This window comes from Hemitrygon akajei, chromosome 7 (genome assembly GCF_048418815.1).
Source record: "Hemitrygon akajei chromosome 7, sHemAka1.3, whole genome shotgun sequence".
Taxonomy (NCBI): Eukaryota; Metazoa; Chordata; class Chondrichthyes; order Myliobatiformes; family Dasyatidae; genus Hemitrygon; species Hemitrygon akajei.
Genome location: NC_133130.1, coordinates 88970882 through 88983237, shown reverse-complemented (window position 1 = coordinate 88983237; position 12356 = coordinate 88970882). Strand labels below are relative to the sequence as shown.

The 12356-nt window shown below is 40.0% G+C and overlaps 1 protein-coding gene across 2 annotated transcripts in view; it reads left to right on the top strand.

Annotated features, from left to right (window-relative positions):
- Window positions 1-12356, top strand: part of cfap61 (cilia and flagella associated protein 61) — a 167985-nt gene that overhangs the window by 140573 nt on the left and 15056 nt on the right. For both annotated transcript variants that reach the window (XM_073051386.1, XM_073051384.1), the window contains one exon: window positions 2255-2460. In XM_073051386.1, coding sequence (XP_072907487.1) covers window positions 2255-2460 — 206 coding nt within the window. The remainder of the gene's footprint in view (window positions 1-2254; window positions 2461-12356) is intronic.

The following is a 12356-nucleotide window of genomic DNA, read 5'->3' as shown; positions in this document are numbered from 1 at the left end:
TAACAGAACCATAGTTCTCTATGACCCATTTGGAACAAACTGCTACTAAAACACAGTCTATCCTATCTTCAATGTAACAACTACAATCAGATCGCTATATGATTTCAGCTCTTTTATCCAATTGTGATAATTAAGAAATATCAAATTAGAATCAATCTGGTGGCCTTCTCATCTGCATCTTCTCCAGAGGTTCAATGCCACCCATTGGGTGAGAAGATCAGACTTGAACTTAATACTCTCACTGAGGTCAGGTCAAGATTTATTAAGTTCAGAACCATAACCTATGTCATATCCTAATTGTTCTATGAATTGCTTTACAACATTGTTAATGTTTTTGTTGTATTTCGATCTATTCCTCCTTTCACCTGCTTTGATCTTTTACTTAAAGGATGCTTATTTTCAGATTTTATACCCCTCACAAGCATAACACTTCATTTTTCAAAGTCATACACCATGATCTGGTCTTAACCCCAATCCTTCAAAATGCCAAGATTCAACTAAGCAAGTTGAGTGATCTTGGCAGTAGTACAAATCTAATGTTAATTTGCTGATCATGGCCAACATCAATAACTAGACAATTAAAATAAACAGTAAAGACCTATCCTTGCCAGACTCAACTAGTAACCAAAATCCAAACACATCCAAACCAATCTAAAACTATTTTAAATCTGTGATGTTCCCGAAAGATTTAATTCCAGCTCAATATATTACCAACAGAAACAAAAGCTTCAGATTGGTGGAGAAGCTTTTTGTGTGATAACTTTTCAATAGCATTTTTGGAAGTTTAAGTTTATAATTGAATTTCTTTTGACCAGCAGCTCAAAGTCAAAGTCGGATCTGTTGTCATAACAAAGTACATTTATGCGCAGGTGTAATGAAAACTTATTGCAGCAGCATCACATAGCATTAGAAGCGCAACATTTACAAGAAATCATGAACGTAAATTATACAAGATAGAACACAATTAGAATTGGAAGTCAGGTGTAGTATCAAGTGGTCGTAATCTTGGTGGTTTTTTCAAAAAATACAATCAAATCGTTAAGGTACAATCATTTTCCAGAATAATACTGCATTTCCTAACAAACCCTCTCCAAGTAATCAGATGTTGAGTCTCTAACAATTCCATGTACTATTCAGTATTGGCAACAATTTAATGGGCCTGTAGTTACTTAGGGTTCTTTATTTTACTTTAAGACTCCTTGAATAATATTGGAGTAATTCTAGTAACTTATCAAAAACATAATCACGTCCCTCACACAATAAGTGCCATGTCATTGAAGACCACTGAGTGTCATGTTGCAATATTCTTTGATAGCAAAATATGATTTCTTCATTTTCAAATATTTGATTTATGAACTTACACCATAACTCATTGGGTATGTCTCTTTAATTTATAGAGCTATTTTTCTCCTGAATAAATAGGAATGCACAGTACCAAAATGTTCATAAAAGATTTTGTCCAGTCTTTGCAATCTACAAAATTTAATTTAATGAAGCATTTCCCAACTTTGCATGTCTGCATTGGAACACAGAATTCAGATACAAGCTGATGAGGTCAGCTGCCAATGACACCTTACTTTGCTGCTCGACTCAGGATTGAGTCCAGGTGCTAAGCACAAATATCCTGCTCTGCAAAACCAGATGCACCAAATATAACCTCAGCTTATTGTCCTGTATTAATTAATCAAATAGTTAATTAATACTCAGTAGAACCAAAAGTAGTTATTTATTAGCTAATCAACAATTAGATCTCTTTACTGCTTAAAATATCCAAAATCTAAAGTCAGAGTGGGAAACATAAGCAAACAAATTGCAGATGCTAGAAATCTGGCAAAGATGAAATGCTGAAAAAACACCATTTTTATCACATCCTGAGGTCTGCTAATGCCACACATTGAAACATGCATGCCCTTGACCTTTCTCTTCAAAAGCACTGATTCACCCCATCTCAAAGCCTACCTCAATCTTTATTCCACATTACCCTTCAATGGTTTCAAAAGACTTTTTCCCTTCCTTTCAGACATTTAAACTGATGAGTGTTTCCACCACTTTCTATTTCTATGTGGAATTTTAGAATCCTAGTCTTTTATATTCAGTTTCTTTGCAATCTTTTATCTTGTCAATCTCACAACCATTCAACTGGACCACATATGCACAAAACCTTGCACTTATTCCAGAAAATCAATTTCAAGTGTGTCATTCAGTGAACAAGACTGTTCTGTATTGATAAATTTCTTTCATTTTTTTTATACAGGGACAAGAAATAGTCACAGGAAGTCCAAGTACTGGGAACTACTTCCAACTCCATTTGAACCAATACAACATAGTAGACTCCATCACTTGTCTATCACTGAAACCTTTACCAGTCTCCAACTATATCTGTTTGTATGGACAACATGAACGTCTTCTTAATAGTTTGTGTTCTCGCTTCGACGAGGGACTAATTTCAGATTTGTACAGGTAAATTAGAAATTGCCTTTATATGGTTGTACACTGCGGAATCTTAAGCTATTAAAGGCTACTTCTATATATTGTAAAGACTGGAGTGCGGGTTCAGGAAGCAGGAATAGCTCCCCCCTCCCACCTTCATAAGCAAATCCTAAATTAGATCCTTAAATTAGTTAAAGTTAGAGTCTGTCCCGAGCCTTATAGGCTCATCAGGCTGGTGCTTATGCTGGTTTCCATGGTGTGAAGCGACTGAGAGTACTAGACTCCTCCCCCCCACCCCCAGATAGGACGCGAGTCTATCGCAAGGTTAACCCCCAGCATTCTGCCGGTACCCATTTTCAGCTGGGTGGACTGGAGCAATGTGTGGTTAAGTGCCTTGCTCAAGGATACAACACGCTGCATCGGCTGGGGCTCAGACTCATGACCTTCAGATCGCTAGTCCTACACCTTAACCACTTGGCCACGTGCCACAAGTTAGATGGTAACTAACTGATAAATCACCAAAGTCACTCTTTAACATTATGACTACTTTCTTCCATAGCTCCCAGTTAAGAAACTTTTTTTTCTTTGTTTATAAAATCTGGTTGTGTTGATGAGCTGTAATAGTACATGGTATTATTACTTGGTACTTGGTATTTCAATCTAAGAACAATGTCACTTATTTTATGCTCTTTTAGCAAAGCTGTATAAATTGGCATTTGGCATAAGAAGTGTTATTTTTTTTAGATGCATGTATCCAAAATATGTGAAAATGTCTCTTAGAAAATTAGTTTTCACTAATTCTATATGATAGTAAAATATGTAGAAAAGTAGTAATGCATGCATGCCTAAAGAGAGACGTTTTATAAGACCATAAGAGCCAGGAGCAGAATTAGGCAATTTTGCCCATTGAATCTGCTCTGCCATTTCATCATGGCTGATCCATTTTCCTTCTCAACCCCATTCTCATCCCTTCTCCCTGTAATCTTTCATGCCCTGACTAATCAAGAATGTATCAACCTCTGTCTTAAATATACCCAATGACCTGGCCTTTATAGCCATCTGTGGCAACGAATTACACAGATTCACCACCCTCTGACTAAAGAAATTCCTCCTCCTCCTCTTCATTCTAAATGGACGTCCCTCTATTCCAGGGGTTTCCAACCTTTCTTATGCCATGAACCCCTACAATCAACCGAAGGCTTCATGGACTGCTGGTTGGTAACCCCTGTACTATTCAGACTGTGCCCTCTGGTCCTAGACTCCCCCATGATAGAAACATCCTCTCCACATCCACACTATCTACGCCTTTCAAAATTCAATAGTTTTCAATGATATCTGCCCCTCATTCTTCCAAACTCCAGAGCTATTGAACACTGCTCATACAATAACCCATTCATTCCTGGAATCATTCAAGTGAACCTCCCCTCCTCTGAACCCTCTCCAATGTCCACACGTCTTTTCTTAGATAAGGGGCTCAAAGTTGCTCCCAGTATTCCAAGTGCCATCTGAAGAACGCCTTATAAAGCCTCAAAATTATATCTTTACTTTTATATTCTAGTCCTCTCAAAATGAATGCTAACATTGTATTTGCCTTATTTATCACCAACTCAACCTGCAAGTTAATGTTCAGGGAATCCTGCACAAGGACTCCTACGCTCCTTTGCATCTCGGAGTTTTGAACTTTTTGCTCGTTGAGAAAATTGTCAACACTTTTGTTCCTTCAAAGTGCATGACCATACACTTCCTGATACTGCATTCCATCTGCTCATTCTCCTAATCTGTCTAAGTCCTTCTGCAGCCTCCCTGCTTCCTCAATACTACCTGCCCCTCCACCGATCTTCTTAACATCCGAAAACTTGGAAAGAAGCATCAATTCCATATGATGTAAAAAGAAGCAGTCACAACGCAGACCAGACCTGAGAAAATCTGCAGATGCTGGAAATCCAAACCAACACATGCAAAATGCTGGAGGAACTTAGCAGGCCAGGCAGCATCTGTGGAAAAGAGTAAACAGTTGATGTTTTGAGCCGAGACGCTTCATCGGGATTGGAAGGAAAGAGGAGAAGTCAGATTAAGGTGGGGGAGGGGAGGAAGAAGTACAAAGGGGCAGGTGATAGGTGAAACTGGGAAGGGGGAGAGTGTGAAGTAAAGAGCTAGGAAGTTGATTAGTAAAAGAGAAAAAGGGCTGGAGAAGGGGAAACTGATAAGATAGAAGACCGTGGAAGAAAGAGGAGGAGGAGGAACACCAGAGGGAGGTGATGGGCAGGTAGGAGATGAGGTTAGAGAGGAAAACAGGAATGGAGAATGGTGGGAGAGGTCAATTACCAGAAGTCTGAGAAATTGATGTTCATGCTATCAGGTTGGAGGCTACCCAGACAGAATAATTTCTCCTTCAGCTCTTTCCATTTCCTTCAAACCAAAGGTGTAGCTATGGGCACTCACATGGGTCCCAGCATATGCCTGCCTTTTTGTCAGTTAATTGTAGCAACCTGAGGTTGCTCCTCCAACTTGAGTGTGACCTCATCACAGCAGAAGAGGCCATGGATTGACATGTCAGAATTGGAATGAGAAGTAAATTGAAATGGGTGGCTACCAGGAGGTGCCATTTTTTTCTAGCAGACAGAGCGTTTGAGCTCAGCTAAACTGTCTCCCAATGTACGTCAGGCCTCACCGATATACAGGAGACCACACCAGGAGCACTGGATACAGTAGATGACCTAAAGAGACTCACAGGTGAAATGTCTCCTCATCTGGTAGGACTGATTGGGGTCCTGAATGGTAGTGAGGGAAGAGATGAAGCATTTGTTCCACTTGCAAGAATAAGTACTAGGAAGAAGATCAGTGGGGAAGGATGAGTAGACAAAGGAGTGGCATTGGGAATGATCCCTATGGCAGGTGGAAAGTGGGAGGGATGGGAAAGATGTGCTTGGCAGTAGGATCCTGTTGGAGATGGCAGAAGTTACAGAGAATTATGTGCTGAATGCTAGTGGAGTGGTAGGTGAGGACAAGAGGAATCTTATTGCTGGTGTGGTGCTGGGAGGATGGGGTGAGGGCAGATGTGCAGGTGGAGGATGGGAAGCTCCCTTCTTTGAAGAAGGAGGATATCTCAGTTCCCAAATGAAAACTCTCATCTTGAGAGCAGATGCGGCAGAGACGAAGAAACTGAACGAAGAAGATGGCATTTTTACAAGTGGTAAGGTGGGAAGAGGTATAGTCCAGGTAGCTGTGAGAATCAGTGGATTTATAAAAGATACCAGTGGATAGATTGTCTCCAGAGATGGAGACAGAGTGATTGAGAATGAGGATGGAAATGTCAGAAATGAACCATGTAAATTTGCAGGAAGGATGGAAGTTGGAGGCAAAGTTGATGAAATTGACGAGTTCAGCATGGGTGCAGGAACAGCACCAATACAGTCATCGATGTAGTGTAGGAAGAGTTGGGGAGTGATACTGGTGTAGCCTTGAAACAGGGACTGCTACACTTAGCTGATGAAAAGGCAGGCATATACTGGGAGCTATGCAAGTACCCATAGATACACCTTTGGTTTGAAGGAAGTGGGAGGAGCTGAAGGAGAAATTATTGAGGGTGAGGACCAGTTCTGCCAGATGGAGGAAAGTGTTCGTCTCCTTACTTATTGAGTGATATTTGATCTCCACATAAAAATACTATAAATATTATTGGAAAAAATCTGTGGTAGTTTTACCTCCGTCAGATCCCTGCTGGTTACCAACCCATTGCATGTATGATTAACTTAATTATCTTTAATATAGGATAAAATATCACTCATAGGGTAAGGAGAACTAATATTTTAATGGAGATATTTATCTGTATATAGAAACGTAGTTTGTACCATATGCCAACTGAAAGCCAACAAAGTCTCAGGAGTAAATGGTATCCATGCTGAAATCTCGGTGAAGAGGAACTTTATTCACGAATTTACAACCTCATTTCCCATGTCATTTCTGTGAAAAGGAAGACCTTCCAGGAGACAGCACAGTCTTGGTACTTTCAAGAAGAATATCCAATATGGTAACAACCAAGGCTCCTACTGTTTGTCACAGGGGAAGTCATTGCAGAGTCCTCTTTAGCCATCGCCTCTCAATGGTCAAAGATCTGCTTCCTGAGTCACAGTATGGATTCTACCTAACCAATACATTTGATCCTGAATGCACATCAACTCCAAGAGAAATGAGGAATAACTCTATACATGGTCTACTTTGACCATTTCTTGGCACAGAAATCACAAACACTCCATCAGTCAAGAGGGACTGAGGAGCAATCTTCTCAAATTACCCACAGAAATTCATTTTCATCTTTTTTCTACAATACAAGCCATGATCTTAATATGCAGTCCACAACAAATCCTGCCCCAATTATTGCCCTAATGTTTTCCTAAATCTTTCTTGCTACTCCTCTTGATAAGGAGCTGACCTAGAGGACAAATGGTAAATTTTTCAAGCTATTTCACCCGCTATTCCAAAATAAAAAGGAACACTCCAACTTCAGTTACCAAACTGCAGTACGCAAATAACACTTGCACAGCTGTATGTTCAAAGACATTATTAAATAGTTCACTGAAGCATATGAATTTAGGTGTCTCACATTTAACAATTGCAAAATAAATACCCTCTACCAATTTATGCCTGTTGCATATCTCCCCCCCTCCTCCTCCCACCTCCATCTTGTGGCAAGGGTCCTTAACAATACAATGGTAAACACTGAGGTCCCTACTGCAATCCATGAGGAGAAACAGAGAAGATAGATATTTATGCCTATTCCCTCGTTCTTATTAGCCATCAAATCTTCCACCAACATCAATATGTTACTACCTTTAGCAGGAACTGTTAGTTTTCCACAATAATTGTTTGATGCGACATCTGTCCAGAAATGTTAGTACATCCCCAGTTATCATTTATCCACATGTTCCTTCTTCAAAAAGCTCCAGTAGAATAATCAAACTTGAATTAACTTCACAAAGCCACGTTGACCTTATCTGATTACTTTGAATTTTTAAGTGCCTTGTAACAATATCCTTAATAGTTTGTAGTATTTTCTCTGTGACAGATATTAAGCTAACTGGCATGTAGTTTCTTGATTTCTGTCTTCTTCACTTTTTGACAAAAGGAGTAAATTATGTTTATTTTCTTGTCTATGGAATCTAGGGTATTTTGGGAATAGAGAACTGATCCATCAGTGCGTGGGTCACTTTTCCTTGCAAGGGAGAGAGTGGTGTGCAAGAAAGTATCATACATGTGGTTGGATAATGCATCTTCATTAAAGATACAGAATATAATTCAGGATTGACGGTACTTAAGACTGTCAGGCACAGATTTTGAAGGTTGTTCTTTAGTAGATTATATTTCATAACTGATGCACTTACAGACCTTAAAATTGGTCCTCTTGAAGATCAGAATGGTTGGCTATGTATGGAACCAAAAGAAATGGTGGAGAACTTAAATGGGTTCTTTGCATCTGTATTTACTAAGGAAACTGGCATGGAGTCAATGGAAATGAGGCAAACAAGTAGTGAGGTCATGGAAACTATTCAGATTGAAGAGGAAGAGGTGCTTGCTATCTTGAAGCAAATCAGAGTAGATAAATCCCCAGGACCTGACAGGGTATTCCCTCGGACCTTGAAGGAGACTAGTGTTGAAATTGCAGGGGCCCTGGCAGATATATTTAAAATGTCTGTATCTACAGGTGAAGTGCCGGAGGATTGGAGGATAGCTCATGTTGTTCTGTTGTTTAAAAAAGGCTCAAAAAGTAATCCAGGAAATTATAGACCGGTAAGTTTGGTATCTGTAATAGGTAAATTATTGGAAGGAGTACTAAGAGATAGGATCTACAAGTATTTGGATGGACAGGGACTTATTAGGGAGAGTCAACATGGCTTTGTGCATGGTAAGTCACGTTTAACAAATCTATTAGAGTTTTTCGAGGTGGTTACCAGAAAAGTGGATGAAGGGAAGGCAGTGGATGTTGTCTACATGGACTTCAGTAAGGCCTTTGACAAGGTCCCGCACGGGAGGTTAGTTAAGAAGATTCAGTCGCTAGGTATACATGGTGAAGTAGTAAATTGGATTTGACATTGGCTCAACGGGAGAAGTCAGAGAGTGGTAGTGGATGATTGCTTCTCTGAGTGGAGGACTGTGACTAGTGGTGTGCCACAGGGATCAGTGCTGGGTCCATTGTTATTTGTCATCTACATCAACGATGTAGATGTGGTAAATTGGTATGATAATGTGGTAAATTGGGACAGCAAATTTGCTGATGAAACAAAGACTGGAGGTGTAGTGGACAGTGAGGAAGGTTTTCAAAGCTTGCAGAGGGATCTGGACCAGCTGGAAAAATGGGATGAAAAATGGCAGATGGAGTTTAATACAGACAAGTGTGAGGTATTGCACTTTGGAAGGACAAACCAAGGTAGAACATACAAGGAAAATGTTAGGGCACTGAGGAGTGCAGTAGAACAGAGGGATCTAGGAACATAGATACAAAATTCCCTAAAAGTGGCATCACAGGTAGATAGGGTAGAAAAGAGAGATTTTGGTACATTGGCCTTTATAAATCAAAGTATTGAGTATAAGAGTTGGAATGTTATGGTGAGGATTGTATAAGGCATTGGTGAGGCCGAATTTGGAGTATTGTGTGCAGTTTTGGTCACCGTATTACAGGAAGGATATTAATAGGGTTGAAAGAGTGCAGAGAAGGTTTACAAGGATGTTGCCAGGACTTGAGAAACTGAGTTACAGAGAAAGGTTGAATAGGTTAGGACTTTATTCCCTGGAGCGTAGAAGAGATTTGATAGAAGTATATAAAATGATGATGGGTATAGATAAGAGTGAATGCAAGCAGGTTTTTTCCACTAAGGCTAGGGGAGGAAAAAAAACCAGAGGACATGAGTTAAGGGTGAAGGGGGAAAAGTTGCATAAGGACAAGTCCTTTACTTGGTATTTCTTCTGCCAAGCCCTACATTAATAAACCATAGAGCCAGGCCACTCACTACTGAAGGCCAGCCAGCAACTGCAGCTGCCACATTGCATATTTTCCCAAAAGCCTTCCCAGTAGCTCTTAATATTAATTGTTAAAATCACAATTACTTTAGATGTTGTACACCTCATTAAAAATGAATGGAGAAGGAACATTGATATATCTTTGTTTATAGGAGAATTTAGCATTATATTTTCTCATATATTTCCTTTAATATCAATGCTACCACAATATTCTGCATTTTTTGATAACAAGAATTTAAGGAGATAAAGCTCAAAAGAGAAAAGAAATCTCGCCAATCCACAAGCTAAGGATCCTGGCTAGAGCAGACAGAAATCATTGTGGGATTCTATGTGCATAGTGATACAGAGCTAAGAGTAAATTATCTAGATCAGCTCATTTACAATTCATCTGTAAGGAGTTTCCCTAGTGATTAGGCCACATGTTGGAACAAGTTTCAAACAAAACAAATACTATATATTCCAAAATTACATGGGAAAACTGGAACAACAAAACATCAACAGATAAAAGAAATACTAATCAATTGCTCATTGTGAACAGAAAATCATGATTGTCTTAATATACCTACATGATCAAATTCCTCCTTAGTCTGCAGGGCCCAACATAACAACTATAATCTTCTGACATACTATTTTCCTCTGTGAGAAATGCCACTTCCCCTGTTTTGGGTATTTCCTACAAGCAGCTATCCCATTCACCACACCCTACCTTCCATTGGTCACAGCTGCAGATCCCACTAATTGCCAAGCCTTCTGCTCCTGTTCCTTTGATTATTCATTGGACCAAACAAAGACCGTAATGACACCACCTGTAACAAATAAATAAACCACAGGAGAGTGTAAGGAAGGCAAAGAGGTTCTAAGGCTGACATGATTTGGAAGCTGGAAATTTTCCTGGACAGTTCAGGTAGCAGAAAAAGCACACTGATGACACAATTCCAAATAAATTCTGGAGTAACCATCAGACATCACACCCACAATTTTTTTTTACAGCTGGGATGTGGACTGGGCAAGACATGATTTCAGAAAGTATGGTGCTGGGTTCCAAAGTATGCCTCAGAACCCCAGTCTGCGCAAGTTCTCTCCTTGTTTCAAGAAGACTCAAATAACTATGGTTAGAATTGGAATGCATCAGGAATACAATAGTACACATTTCACCATAGATTTACTCACTGGCCCCCACCCAATAAAGTTATAGAATCAAAGAACCATACAGCTCCGCTCACCATGTGTACGTCAACTATCAAGTAAAAACCTAGACTAATTCCATTTACCATCACACTTGGTTCATAGCCTCCCATGTTTTGACAAGTGCTTGTCTGGATACATCTTAAACATTGCAGGATTACTTGCCTCATCCATCCACTCAGGCAATGCACACTAGATTCCAACCACCTTCTGAGAGAAAATAAATGCTGCTTTAGGTCCACTCAATCTATTATATGGTACATTAAGTCTACACCCTCCAGTTTCAGACACCATTGTTATGATAAAAGGTTTCCTATCTGTCTTTCAAAATTTTGAATGCCTTTATCTTTTCAGCCTTTTCAACTCTGAGGAAATTTCTTATAGTTCTCCTCATTCCTCACAACATTTAGGTAAATCTCCTATGAACACTTTCCAGTACAATCACACCCTTATTATAGTATGGCAGCTTGAAGTATGCACAGTACTACAGCTGTGTCCTAACCAGTGCTGTACCATTACCTCCAGACTAATGGAGGTAGGAATCAACACCATACTTTGTGAAATCAGTGCATTTCACCATACTGAAGGCAGGAATCCCAAATATTTTCTTTTCCACCTTATCTATGTGTGCTAACACCTTCAGTAACCCTTGGGTTTGTATATTAAGATCCTTCTATTCCTCAATATTCCCTTGTGCCCTAAAATTCATTTTACAAGACCTACCCTTGATAGTCCTGCTGAAATGCATCACCTCTCACTTAACAGGATTGAATTCCATCTGCCATTGTTCTGCCCATTTAGCCAATTGATCAATATCATGCTTATATAGATAGATTGTATTAGGTGGTGCTAGGCATAGGAGTGTCGGTACATAAGGTGACTGAAGGGAAAATGATAAAGTAGTGGTAGTTGGGGGGGGTAAAGGGCTGGATTAGTGGGTGGAAATGTTGATCTGCTTGGGGAAAGTAACTGCTTTTGAGTCTGGTGGTCCTGCCATGGATGCTACATAGCCTCCTCCATGATGAGAGTGGGTCAAAGAGCCCATGAGAAGGAAAGGGTGGGATGGGAGAATAGTTTAGCTCATGGTGGAGTGTCGGAACAGTCTCGATGGGCCAAATGGCCTACTTCTGCTCCTTTGACTTGTGATCTTGTGATCCTTCATGACGTTACTGGCTCTCTTCTGTATACATGTTCTTGCTAGCAGATAGGCTGGTGCTGGTGATGTGGTGAGCAGTTTTGATTACCCATTGTAGAACCTTACTGTCCCTTGCAGTGCAGTTTCTGTACCATGCAGTGATGTAGTTGGTTAGGATGCTCTCTACTGCTCATCAGTTGAATGACATGAATATAGATGTTCGTTGTCTAGCTCTCATCAGCTTCCTCAGAAAATAGAAGTGGTGGTGAGCTTTCCTGATTGTGTATAATGTGTTCTGGAACCATGAGAGGTTGTGTGAGATGTGCGCTCCCAGAGTTTGAATCTGCTCACAGTTTCCACTGCCATCCCACCAATGTAAAGAGGGATGTGAGTTCTCTAAAGTCAATAACTATCTTCTTTGTCTTGATAATATTGAAGGAGAGGTTATTTGCTTAGCACCAGACCTCGAGCTCTTCCACCTTCTCTTTGTAGGCTGTCTCATCGTTGTTGGTGATGTGCCCCATCACTATTGTGTCATTGGCGAGCTTGACAATACGATTACTTAGGTGTTTGGCCATGCCCTCATGTGTAA